Source organism: Ipomoea triloba, chromosome 13 (genome assembly GCF_003576645.1).
Source record: "Ipomoea triloba cultivar NCNSP0323 chromosome 13, ASM357664v1".
NCBI lineage: Eukaryota > Viridiplantae > Streptophyta > Magnoliopsida > Solanales > Convolvulaceae > Ipomoea > Ipomoea triloba.
The window spans coordinates 7,645,584-7,659,364 of NC_044928.1; the positions used below are offsets into that span (position 1 = coordinate 7,645,584).

Genomic DNA, 13,781 nt, shown 5'->3' on the forward strand with positions numbered 1-13,781 from the left:
TGCTACTACATTAATCAGTCAATCAAAAGCTGTAAAATCATAATAAGTTACTGCAAACAGTAGCTAAATACCACGCCGAGATTGCAAACTTTGCACTGTAATAACTAAGATAAAGTTTATAATTAAACATTTTTAGATCAAAAAAGTAAGAAATTATCGTACATGCATTTTATCGAAAACATGTCCGGCACCTCAATTGTACCAAATGGATTATAAAAAATCTTTAGTAATAGAGATAAATTACCAATGCATACATAATTTTTTGTAAAGGATATGAAAAACATAATAAACGTCTGACAGAAATTAGCTTAAATGAGAAAGCAAAAATCATACCTTAGAAACCTTATGATACCCGCAAGTTGTTGTTCTGAATGAACAAGAAGAATGTTGCTGTGGTTTTCAGGAAGTACCAATTATACAATGGGCAGTTGGTGGACCTTGTTCATAAGCTATATGCGGTACAATTTAAAAAAGTTGAATTCATTTAGACTTAATTGTTATATCATGGACCCAAGTTCACAATACAGATCCACCTTATATTGTGGATCCTAATTGAAAACAACAATATTGTTCAATATTCCCACCACAATGTGAATTGTTGCATTCAATTTTTAATAAAACTCAAGTAGTCAGAGGCTTGTAGCGACGTAAATGTATCTTACTTCCATCGTCGCCGATGTCAGCTATTAATTTTCCACCACACCTCCATCGGTGACCTTGAGCAAGTACACCTAGGACAAAACGTTTGTTCAATAGTGACTACAATACTGATGTCCTTAAGTTGTGTGCACATTCTTTATTAGTACATACAATGTTTCAGCAGAGAAATTGAACAAGAAAGGTGATAATGTACATTATTCCTTAACCTTTGTATACTTCAAGAGGCTTACAGTTTCTGATTGTTGTAGGAAACTGATGAGATCTTTGCTTGTCGATCCAGTACAGCAGATCACGTTGGGTTTGAAGCAGAATACACGAACTGCAGGAGGAACGGTCAGCTCAACGTCACGATTTTAACCTAGTTTGAGGGGTATAATAAACAAATCTCATATTTTGCTCGTGCTTTGAATCCAACTCCAACAATCTTGAGAAAGAGAAAGAATTTTGCTTCCATTGCAATTGCATTCATCAATCAATCTAAAGCTATAAAATCATAATAAGTTACTCCAAACAACAACTATATACCACGCCAAGATTGCAAACTTTTCATTGTAATAACTAAGATAAATTTTTCAATTAAACATTTTTAGATCGAAAAAGTAAGAATTCATCGTACATGCATTTCATGGACCAAAGTTTCCAATGCAGATCTACCTTATATTATGGACCCTAATTGAAAAACAACAATATTGTTCAATATTCCCACCACAAAGTGCGTTGCTACATTAAATTTTTTTTTTTTATAAAACTCAAGCTGTGAAAAGCTTATAACATCATAAATGTATCTTACTTCCGTCGTCGTCGGCGTTAACTATTGATCTTCCACCACACAGTCTTCAGTGACCTTGGGCAAGTGCACCTAGGACAAAATGTTTGTTCAATACCAACGTTGAATACTATTGTTGTAAATCTATGTGCTCACTCTTTATTATGTTCGATCATTATGAATAAACATCAAACAATTTGATTTAACACACTAATGTGTGCTCTTGAGTTTAACTGTGTGTGTCATAATGTACAGATTTAATATGCGCATGAAAGACGAAGTGCACCTAAGACAAAACGTTTGTGCCACACAGTGAAAATAAATACTGATCTAATAACGATTTGAATGCTTCACTTGTCATGATGGCTCAACAAGGACTCCCACATGGTGGATGTGTAATGAATATTTAACCAGGATCAGTGAAGTATTAAACTCAAGAATGTGAAGAATCAATATAGCCCGTAGTTGGCCAACGGTTCACAAGCTTGGAAGCAACAATTCAATTCTACACTCCATACGCAACAATAACTTGATTTGATATGCGTCGGGTGATTGAAAAAAAAAGGACTAATGTGTATACTTAGTTTGCCATAATGTGCATAAAACAATGCCTGTGTGTGCGCGCGCGCGCGTATGTATGTATATTATTTGTTAATGGATATTATGCTCACACCTGAGAGATCTCCAAAAGTCCATAACCAAAATGTTGATTTTTCTTGTCAAGATAATGTGAAATCAAATAGTTTAAGAAATAAATACAACTTCTAAGGTGTTTCAATGAGCTTTTGTTTATATTAGATTGTCATAGAATGCATACGGAGAACACGAAATTCAAGAACATGAAAACTGTAATACTTCCTTCCAATGCAAACATATCGCATAATAATATCAAGAATAGAAATAGAGTGCTATAATCTCATCAATGGAATGAAGGTTTTTTTATCCTTCTAGTACATACATTGTTTCAGCAGAGAAATTGAACAAGAAATGTGCAAAGAAATGGAACCTTGGAGCTCATTTCGATTCCTTCCCCTATTTCTTCTTAATCACTTCATTAATGTAAATTATTCCTTTACCTTTGTACACTTCAGGGGGTTATTGTTTCTGATTGCTGCAACAAACTGATGCATTCGTTCCTTGTCGATCCTAGTGTAGTAGATCACGTTGAGTTCGAAGCAGAACAAACAAATTGCAGGAGGAACGGTTAGCTCAACCTCATGAGTGTAACCTAGTTTGAGGTATAATAAACATCCCTCAGAGTGCCAATTAGAGGAGGCTCGGGTCATTCCCCTACTAAAAAGATAAGGCTTCAACGTCTACAAATATTATCACATTACCATATGTAAATCATTAATTTTAATTTAACCACACTTAATTTCATATCTTTGTAAACATTGTGATATTTATAGGGGCGATGTGCATGCACCGGGTCTGCAGTTGTGCACACAGGCATGGACCCACTACTCACTCGGCACCCATGTGAAAAAAAGGATGAACACAAACCAAGAAATCCAAACAATCCACAGTCAAAAAGGTAATCATAACTAAAAACAAAACAAAAGGCATAGTAATATGTGCTAAGTAAAACACCAACAGGTCGAAATCCAGAAACTTACACCTGATCTAAACAAAAACCACCACCATCTAAAGTGGTAAGAAAATAAACACCACAACCATCTAAAGTGATAACAATCTTAGATGAAGCCAACAGTTAGCCACACCCAATAATGCCAAAAAAAAAAAAGAAAAAAAAGAAGAAGAAGAAGAAGAAGAAACAATGTCTACGAAGGACCGACAGGAGCATTGATATACTGGTACGCCCGGGCTAAACTTCTAGATTTATGTACGTTGTATTTAGAAACTACAAACTCCTCCATATAATTCAGCATCAATTTGTGCAGCTCCATAGTGTCCCCCTTAACAAGACCGCATCGCCACTTGGAGACTCCTTGGCCAATGTATGTCTCCATGTGGCGCATAAGATAAACGCCACAGTCAGTCTTATTCTTTGAATCCCGCCAAGACATCTTCATCATTTTCCCCTCCACACAGGCACACATGGTTGACTTTCCAGGGTGAGTATCCTTAAAAAACTCATAGAGCATATCATTCTACATTGACAGAAAAATGAGTATTTTAAAATGTATACAATTCACAAAAAAAAATAATAATAATAGGGAGCATCCACTATAAGTGAGCCAAACACACAATTAAAACACCCAGCACACAGTGTAATAGAACATGCATACGCCACAAACACAACAAAAAAACCACAACAAACAGAGCCAAACTGAACACAAAGAATGGAGCAAGACTAACCATATCCTCCAACGATTCACCATATTTCAACTTTTTTGCGGTCGAAGCAGATGCATTATCAATGACCTCATACCGAAATTTTCGAAAATCAAAACAGAGTAATAAATAGTGATCACAACGAATAATGGGGAAAAACATATGCCAAAAACAAAAACCAAACAACACAGAAATGCCAAACCTTTACAACCAACACACATGAAGAAAACAAACCAGTAATTAACCAACATACACATATCCCAAATGCATTGCGCACACTGGTGTTCACAGAAAGGTCCAAAAATAAAACACATACCATGTCAACTTTGGTAATATCATCATATGCCGTAGACGCAAAGTCCAACACCAAACTCTCGCTGAACCAAGCAATCCTCTATTCCCGATCGTGGGTAGTATCCACAACAGTGTTAAGCTACCAAAAAAACAAAAGCAAACAACCTATTAGAAATATGCCAAAGCAAAATATTGAAAACCCCATAAACACGAATAGCCAAAGAATAAGCGGAGCAAAAAACTAACCGTAGTCCAAGTAGAGGCAAATACCCGGGAAGGAGCCGACGAGTCCTTGGAAGCCTCCCGGTGATTAAGGAGACAAGCCCATGCATCTATAACCGCGACCCTGACTTCAGACCCCGGGACCAAGGTTAACAAATCCTCCCACCTTGCAGACCTCCTCCCATTAGAAAACACATGGCCTGTTTACAAACTGGAAATTTTTTTCAGTTTTCTGGAAATTTGAAAAATTAGAAAACAGAAAACAGAAAATATGTTTACTAGCACAGTTTTCCATTTTGAAAACATGAAATAATTTTCCAGTTTTTCAGAAAACTAAAACACTATTAAAAATTGTTTTCTAAATGGAAAACAGAATCAGCTATCATCTATTAGACTATATGTTACTATAACCACATTCTCACAATTATCTACTTACATATGTGTCCATTACTATGATTACATTCATTATCATCTTCTATCTTTTCTACTTGCATTACTTATTTAAACATAACTTATTTGCTTATGCTTAAAATTATACATCATTCACATTATCAAAATTAAAAATTGAAATCTATACCATGTTTTATATTTTGATTGAACTCAATTGGTTATTCGTTTGGATATTTTTAATTATGTTATATCGGATACAAGTTTGGTCTCGATATCGAATATCGAAATTTCACATATATTACTATACTAGAGTTCAAAATAAAAATTTATATTATATACATGTCATTCAAATAAATATATACAAACATATTTTAAATACTAGCTCAAAAAATATTAATATTATCTAAAGTAAATTTTATGTGAACTTAATAGGTTATTGGTTTGGATATATTTTTATTTATTATTAATTTTATAACGTTAATCTAAAAAAAATAAATTTGAAAAAATAAATGTTAGTAAACAAGTTTTCTAAACAGAAAACAGAGAATGATAACTGAAAAATTGAAAAATAGAAAACAATTTTCTGTTGGTAAACATGCTCACAATGTTCTCCCATAAACAACCAGCACCCAAATATCAGCCAAAAAAAACAAAAGAAAACAACACGTAGAGGACTAAAGTAAGAATACATAACAAGCATACATGTCACAGCCAGCACTAGCTAAAACCAATTCACAACTAAAGCATCCTCCGAGAGGTGAGGCACCGGCAGCGACACCGGTCGAGCAAGGCCAGAAGAATGATAGTCAATGCGAGCAACACCACCCAACAAAGCATCATGCTGTGGTATAACCAGTGCCGGCCCTGGCCAGGGCCTGCACACAGGGCCCCCAAAATAATATTACGGAGCATATATGTAGATTACTAGATACTGCATAGTGTGGTTGCTGTTCCCCCAAAATTTGGGGGCACTTTATTAAAAAAAAATATTATTGTATATTTATATTTTATATATTAGTGTTGGTGTAATATAAAGAAATTAAGACGGTCTAAAATTCTAAAAAGCTTATATTTCCTTACATTCCTAATTTCTAAAGACTTGATTTACGTATAGAGTTGCAGTCCTATAAATTGTAGGAATTGAGGCGGAGCTATTTGACTATTGTAAAATTATTATATATAAAGAGTAAAAAATTACTCTTATTTCTATTATAATGCATGCACACAAAATTTGTATTCACAAAGCAGGAATTCAGTCTCAATAATCATTAATTTGATGTGGGTTGCTTGTGCATTTTGCATCCTCAATTTTTGTATTCTTCCACGATAAAAAGGGTGAAAGTATGTAAGCTAAATATTTTAATTATTTAATTTTATTCAAAATTTTAAAATTATTAATTCAATATTGAGCTAATAAATACTGAGCTAATAATGATTTGAATGATTCACATGTCATGATGACTCATCAAGGACTCCCACTGGGTGGGTGCATGTTTAATGAATATTTTATCGGCGAAGTATTGGATTCCAGAATGTGAAGAATCAATAAAACCCGTGGTTGGGCAGCAATTCACAAGCTTGGAAGCAGGAATTCAATTCTACACTCCATACGCAACAACAACATGATTTGATGTGCGTCGTGCGACTGGAAAAAAAAAAAAAAAAGACTAATGTGTATACTTGGGTTAAACTGTGTGTGCCATAATGTGATATATATATATATATATATATATTTCTATTCAAATGCGGTCGCGCCTTCCCGTGCGGCCGTGTGGTTTACACCACTCAATGTTAAGAAATGCACCACTCAATGTTATTTGTGTGGTGCATTTCTTAATATTGAGTGGTGCATTTCTTAACATTGAGTGGTGTAAACCGCACGGGAAGGCGCGGCCACACCTGAACATGACCCTATACACACACACATTGTTTGTTCATGGATATCATGCCCACACCTTAGAGATCTTCACCGCTTTGTGTGGTACAGAGATTTGCAGAACATGAAAGATGTTACAAGGGACACTCTCAGTCGCTCCAGAGATGAGTGCAAAATAGCAACCTTGTTCTCATGTATTACAGTTGCCATATAAGTTTTGTGCAATTTATGTGTAGTCTATTGTAAGATTATTTGCAAATGCGATTTTAAATTATTTGTGATTTTAAAAGGTTGAACCCTAATCCCAAGGGTCTCCTATCATCCAATCTCTAAGATTTTGTGGAGGAGATAAATCTCTTAATATGCCTCATTAGAGATCCAGAGCTTGTTATAGGGTCAGTTGTTTTCAAAAAAAAAAAAAAAAAAAAAAAAAACAAACACGCAGAGCTTGTTATACTAGTGTGGTTGGGTAATTGTACATTAATACCATTGTAATGCGCACAATTTTCTGTACCAAGAGAATTAATTTCATTGGTGATTATGGTTATAATTCAAACTCATTTAATTTTCAATTTTGACATTCACTTATTTTCTTGATTTTGTTTTTGAAAATAAAAACAGGTACCATTGAGTTATTTTCACTTTTGGTCTCATGAATATGGGATCATTTCCACATTTGATCTCTGACTATTAAAATTTTTATACTTGGTCTCATGACTTTTAAATCCTTGCCACATTTGGCCCTCGACTATTAAAATTTTCAGATTTGGTCCCACGACTTTTAAATATTTACTACATTTGATCCATTTAACCTAAATTTTAGTTATCGATGATAAAACTTTCAAATTTGATCGGGTGATTCTCTAATCGCAAAATTAACAACTAATCTCCTTTCTAATTAAATAAACTGTATTGTTTGTATAAAACATTATGTATTTGTAAATTTAAATTTGTAATATAATTTTAATTTATTTAACTTAAATTTTAACATGATTAAAGTTTGTATATAATATTTGTATTTTGTAATCACAATATCGTTAATTAAACACCATATATCCTTTTCAAAAAAAAAAAACACCATATATAAACTTTATAAAGTTGATAAAATATATAGTTTGCAACTTTATTTAGTCTCATTGGGGAAAAACTGAAGAAAGTGATTTGGAGAAAAAATAAGTTCAAGAAAAAAGTATTAGAAAAAAAAATTTACCCTTAAGATAATTCACTTGCCTGAAATTTTATCACCCCGATAACTAAAATTTTGGTTGAATGGGTCAAATGTGACGATAATTTATAAGTTGTGGCACCAAATCTGAACATTTTAATAGTCGGGGACCAAATGTGGCAAGGATTTAAAAGTCATGGGACCAAATCTGAAAATTTTAATATTTAGAGACCAAATGTAGAAATTGTCTCGTACTCATGGGACCAAAAGTAGGAATAACTCAATTTTTCTATGTTTGGTTCATGGAAAACCTTTTACATAAGAAATTGTTTTTCTTAATAGAAAATGTTTTTCTTAATTTTGAAGAAAAAAATTTCCTTTTGGGCGGGGTGGTATTTTGTTTTCCATGGAAGTTAAGAAGAAAGTGTCACATAATTGGACAATTTTGCCTTTATTAATTTTATTATCATCATCATTGTGTAGTGCATTTTAGTCTTTATATTCATTATTCCTTACAAATCCGACCCAATCAAACATCGGAATTAATATTCCTAGTAATTTTCTTTTCCACAAACCAAACCATAGAAACAATCTTCCAAGTAATTTTTGAAATTTCAATTCAATTTCCCCTCAAATATTTTCTACAAACCAAAAGTTAAAAGTTTTTGTTTTTTGGAAACAAAAGTTTATAAATTGAGTGTTTGACATCTAATCATAATTATGATATAGTTTTAAGAGATATTTGGTTGAAAATTAATAAATTTTTAATATAAACTTAATGTATTAATTTTATAAACATGTATCTGTTTATGTTACAACATTCAACATTTCCACAAAAGACATTATTTAAGTTACGAAATAGCATTATTTTGAATAGAGTCCACCTTCGAACATAGATCATGGTAAACAATATAACGATTATAAATATTGCTATCAACCTGAAATCATGCTTGCTTTTTCATATTTCACCATAGCACAGATAAAACTATCATTCAATTGTGGTTTTTAACAAATTGTAGGTGCTTGTTTCAATGTAAATAATTACAAATTAATTAGAAAACCATTGACAAGGAAAAAAAAATCAAATTCTAGTCATTCTATTTTTTTTTATTTAAAAAAAAAAAAACTAAATTAAACCCATGTTCGCAATGTCTATTGTTCTGGGAGAGAATATAACTTGCAATTCAATATTGATCAACATGAAATTTTTCATATTTCACCATAGCACAAATCAATCTGCCATTCAATTGTGATTTTTTTCAATCCCCTAAAATAACATATTCATTTCTATAATTTCGATAATCAGCCATTTATAGACATAATTGTCATTTCATCAATCATCAATTTTGCAATTTTGTTTTCTTCGATTGACCGGCAGAGTTGAAAAAGCGCACCAGAGATTCTACCATAAGGGAAATATCACATCCAGCCATCCAACCTTCTTCTGAAAGTCATAATGTATCATTCTTGCTATTGAAAATAGCTTTGCCAATTGCCATAAGAACATTATTCATTATATATAGAGAGAGGCTTGCGTTCAAGTGAGAACCATCCCTTAAGTGAGAAGGTGTAAGGTGCAAACTACTGCTGAATGCACACAATCTAATATTTCAACCACACAATGCACACAATCTATCCTGGAATATAGTAGATTGTGTGCATTCCTGTAGATTCTCACGTTCTCACCTAAGGGGTAGTTCTCATTTGAACGCAATGTATATATAGTCTGTTCATTGATATTATGAACACAACTGAGAGATCTCCACAAGACCACAACCAAAATGTTGGCTTTCCTTGTCAAAATAATGTGCAATCAAACAGTTTAAGAAATAAATACAACTTCTAAGTTGTTTCAATGAGCTTATGTTTATATCAGATTGTCATAGAATGCAGAGGGAGAACACCAAATTCAAGAACAAGGAAACTGTAATACTTCCTTCCAAAGCAAACATATTGCATGACAATATCTAGAAGGGAAATAGAGTACTATAATATCATCAATGCAATGATGGTTTTTGATCCCTCCAGCACATACAGTGTATCAGCAGAGAAATTGAACAAGAAAGGTGCAAAGAAATGGAACCTGGGAGCTCATTTCGATTTCTTCCCCTGCTTCTTCTTGATCACTTCATCAATGTACATTATTCCTTTCCCTTTGTACACTTCAGGGGGCTTACAGCTTCTGATTGCTGCAGCAAACTGATGTGTTCGTTGCTTGTCGATCCCAGTGCAGCAGATCACATTGGGTTTGAAGCAAAATACGCGAACTGCAGGAGGAACAGTCAGCTCAACCTCATGACTGTAACCCAGTTTGAGGTACAATAAACGGCCCTCAGATTCTGCTCGTGCTTTGAAACCAACTCCAACAATCTTGAGAAATCTAAAGAATTTAGCTTCCATTGCTACTGCATTCATCAATCAATCTAAGACTTCAAAATCATAATCCGTTACTTCAAACAGCAGCTTAACACAAGATTGCAACCTTTGCTTTGTAATAACTAAGAGAAAAAATCCAATTAAACATTTCTAGATCGAAAAAATAAGAAATCGACAATCTTAGAAACATTAAACACATTTTACAAGTATTTCATCGAACACATATCCGGCACCTCAATTGTACCGGAGAGATTAAACATTCTTTGGTGACATAGAGAAATTACAAATGCAGACATAATTTTTCATAAAGGATATGAAAAACATATGAAAATCTGTTACTTCAAACAGCAGCTAAACACAAGATTGCAACCTTTGCTTTGTAATAACTAAGAGAAAAAGTCCAATTAAACATTTTGAGGAGGGGGAAGGGGAGGGGGGGAGACGAAGAAGCAAAGGTAAACTAAATTAAAAAAAATGTTCAAATACAAGGTTCGTGACTACCTTGACTAGATGAATCCCCAAAAGTTCATTTTCTTTTGAAAAAATTTTCCATAACTGAACCAATAAAACAAAATTAAGAAAATTATGACAAAACCAATAAAATCTAGGCATACTCACTGTCTCACTGCTCACAATCCTCACATTCATATAATTGATATAAATTGAGACAAATTGAGAGTTTGAGACACTGTTTTAACAAATTGAGACACTGCTCGTTTGCTCACATTCATAAACTAAACGAATTCACATTCTGAATTCTGACATTCACATTATTGGATAAATTAAAAGCAAAAATTCACAAAATCACAAGCTAAAAGTCTAAGGCGATAAGGTCTGCTCACAGGATAAATTAAAAACCACAAAATCACAAGCTAAAAACCATTACCAATAACTCTAAGGCAATAAGGATAAATTAGTTCTGCATTTTTGCCAATCTGCCCTACGGCCCATACGTCAAACTGCTCACAGGAGTCACAACTCACATTCATAAATCATAAATTCATAATTCATAAAAAAATTCAAGTATTCAACAAAGCACATACAAAAAGATTAAAATAAAATTAGAGAAATTAGAGAAATTTTAGGAACTAGGGCAAAGTTAAATTTGAGAAATTAGAGCAAAAATACGAACCTGAGTACTGAGAGGAGACAAGAAGCGCTGAGGCGGCTGAGCGGTGTTGACGGCGATACTGCTCTAGGCTGTACGCCGGACGCCGGTACTCCGGTAGGCAGGGACGGGAGAAGCCGCGAGGTAGAGAGACAGAAGCGACGAGCTGCGCGATCTAAAATGTTAAATAAGGAAAAAAAATTATATTTATAATACATCCGGAAGACGACGTCGTTCTGGGCTCTATAATTTTTTGGCTGCGCTCGTTCTACTTCCGGCAGGAAATTAGAAAGAAGCTTTTTTTTTTTTTTTTGAAAACGAAATTAGAAAGAAGCTAATTAAACAGAATCATGAATGCTAGCTAGCTTGACCCCAAACCAAAATTGTTATAACGTACATGTTCATAGGTAATAAAAAATAGGCGTAGGAAATTATATATTTTGTTAATAAGAAATAAAAAATTCTCTAATTAAAAATATAATAATTTAAAAAACAATATAAATTTTGTAAAAAAGGCTTGGTCAATGCTGATTTTTTTTATTATTACATTTACCGCTGGTATATAGCATTTATACATCGACAGTACATCAAATATTTTTTCATAAATTATATACATGCAATTAATAATTATGTCCATTCATTTTATTTATAGGATGACGGTTGAGTTGAAATAATTTTTCATAATCCAAACACTTTAAAATGCCTAGATGAGTGGTTAATATTACTAAAATAACTCAATAAAAATTTAGTAATATTTTTTTTTTTTTTGAGTTAGTAGTATTCAAACAAAAAAATATATATTACTAAATTTTTATTGAGTTATTAAGAGCATGCCCACAAGTAATTTTTGAAGGGTTTTTTTGCACACATGAACTAGGAAAGAGATGAGTTGGAGGAGGGGGGTGGGGGTGGGGAAGAAAGAGAGAAAAAATAAACTTATTTACTGGATAAGTTCTACTACAGGGATTCCCAAATCTTATTCCCTAAATTTTACTTCCTGATGTGACCGACACTGATAAGTGACTTTTTTCATGTAGGTCTCAATACAAATGTCTATATCAAAATTTTGTGTATGAGAATAAAAGTTGGGAGTAAAAAATATAGTGTACATAGTATTTTCCTACTAGACAACCTAATTTTTAGTCGGCTCCACAATTTTTATTAAAAAATAAAATACTCACATTGGTGAGCGTTTTGTGCACCAACTGCATATAGCGGGCGCACAAACAATAATTTTTTTCTACAGACAATAATTTTTTCTTTTTATTTTCTATTTTTCCTCTACATTTTCACTACCAAAAGACCTGAAAAAGCTATCGGCAATGGGCTTGGAGCCTTGGATTATGGCCCTTTATGTGAGCGGACAATAGTTACAATCGTTATATCGTGGACCACGGTCCACAGTGCACTGTGGACCCTGGTCCGAAACGACATTGTTTTTATGTTAGTAGACGCGGACGCGAATGACTCCAGGGATTTCATTATCTAGAATACACAGAACGTTTGCCCAGAATACACATAACGTTTGTCTAGAATACACAGAATATTGACACAAAATACACAGAACTCATCCTCCTAACATTCGAATGCACAAACACGTCAGAACATGCGTTAATAACATGAACACACATAATATTGACACAAAATACACAGAACTCATCCTCCTAAACATTCAAATGCACAAACACATCACAACATGTGTTACTAACATGAATACACAGAACGGTTGCCTAGAATACACAAAATGATTGCCTAGAATACACAGAACGATTACCTAGAATACACAGAACTCATATCCTAACATTTTGGTACAGGGTGCACGATATAAATTTTCCAATAGTTATACCATGGACCCGGTCCACCTTGCAAGATGGACCTATAATAATTTACCTACCGAATATTTTAGTGAACATTTAGTATATAAATTGTAAACATTTAGTTGTGAACATTCAGTCTATAAACTCTAAACATGTAAATTGTGTATTTTAGATCCGGATCTACAGAATAATTTACCTGAATAGACGAAAATAGCTAAGTCTATGCCGTTATTATATATACTCCGTATTCAGCAATAAAGTTGGTTCTGTCATCCTTGTGAATATGTACAGAAATACACTATAGAATACCCAAACAATAATTATTTAAAGGGGGCAGGGGGTAGGAGGTGACGACGTAAGAGATGGGTAATCCTTCTTCCCATTGGGAAAGCAGGAGAGAAAGGACAGTAAGAAAGAAAGGGTGGGAAAAAGTGGGAAAATATAAAAAAGAAGTTACGGGGGAAGACTTTTTTTTTTTTTTTATCAGGGGGACGGGGGATACTCGAGGGAGAGTATATGGACTAGTTGCTCTCCCGAACTCTATGATCACAGGTCACTTTGGCCAGATCATGCTGATAAGCCCTGTCGCTAATTGCCGAACTAGAGCAAAATGTCCTCCAACTTTCTTGTTGCATCGATCCAAGTTCTGCGAGGGAATCTGCTACCATGTTTTGCTCTCTGTAGATCACCTTGATAGATATGTTCCAAGTTCTTCGCATCCAACACTGAATATCCTCTACAATGTCTCTGATTGGACCTCAGAGAACGGGGCTGCTTTGGATCCACTCAACAACCTTCTTAGCATCAGATTG

At 33.7% G+C, this 13,781-nt stretch overlaps 1 protein-coding gene across 3 annotated transcripts; it reads right to left on the reverse strand.

Moving 5' to 3' along the window:
- Positions 1-9,435: 9,435 nt before the first annotated feature.
- Positions 9,436-11,322, reverse strand: LOC116001628 (60S ribosomal protein L6, mitochondrial-like). 3 transcript variants are annotated; one of them, XM_031241520.1, is made up of 2 exons: positions 11,177-11,322; positions 9,436-10,073 (listed from the first exon to the last, which is right to left on the reverse strand). In XM_031241520.1, exon 2 carries the CDS (start codon positions 10,066-10,068, stop codon positions 9,760-9,762), a length of 309 nt encoding a protein of 102 aa, XP_031097380.1. In that variant the 5' UTR covers positions 10,069-10,073; positions 11,177-11,322; the 3' UTR covers positions 9,436-9,759. The 3 variants fall into 3 exon arrangements, with proteins under 3 accessions (XP_031097380.1, XP_031097379.1, XP_031097378.1); XM_031241519.1 differs by having other exon boundaries at positions 9,436-10,091; XM_031241518.1 differs by having other exon boundaries at positions 9,436-10,097.
- Positions 11,323-13,781: the final 2,459 nt, after the last annotated feature.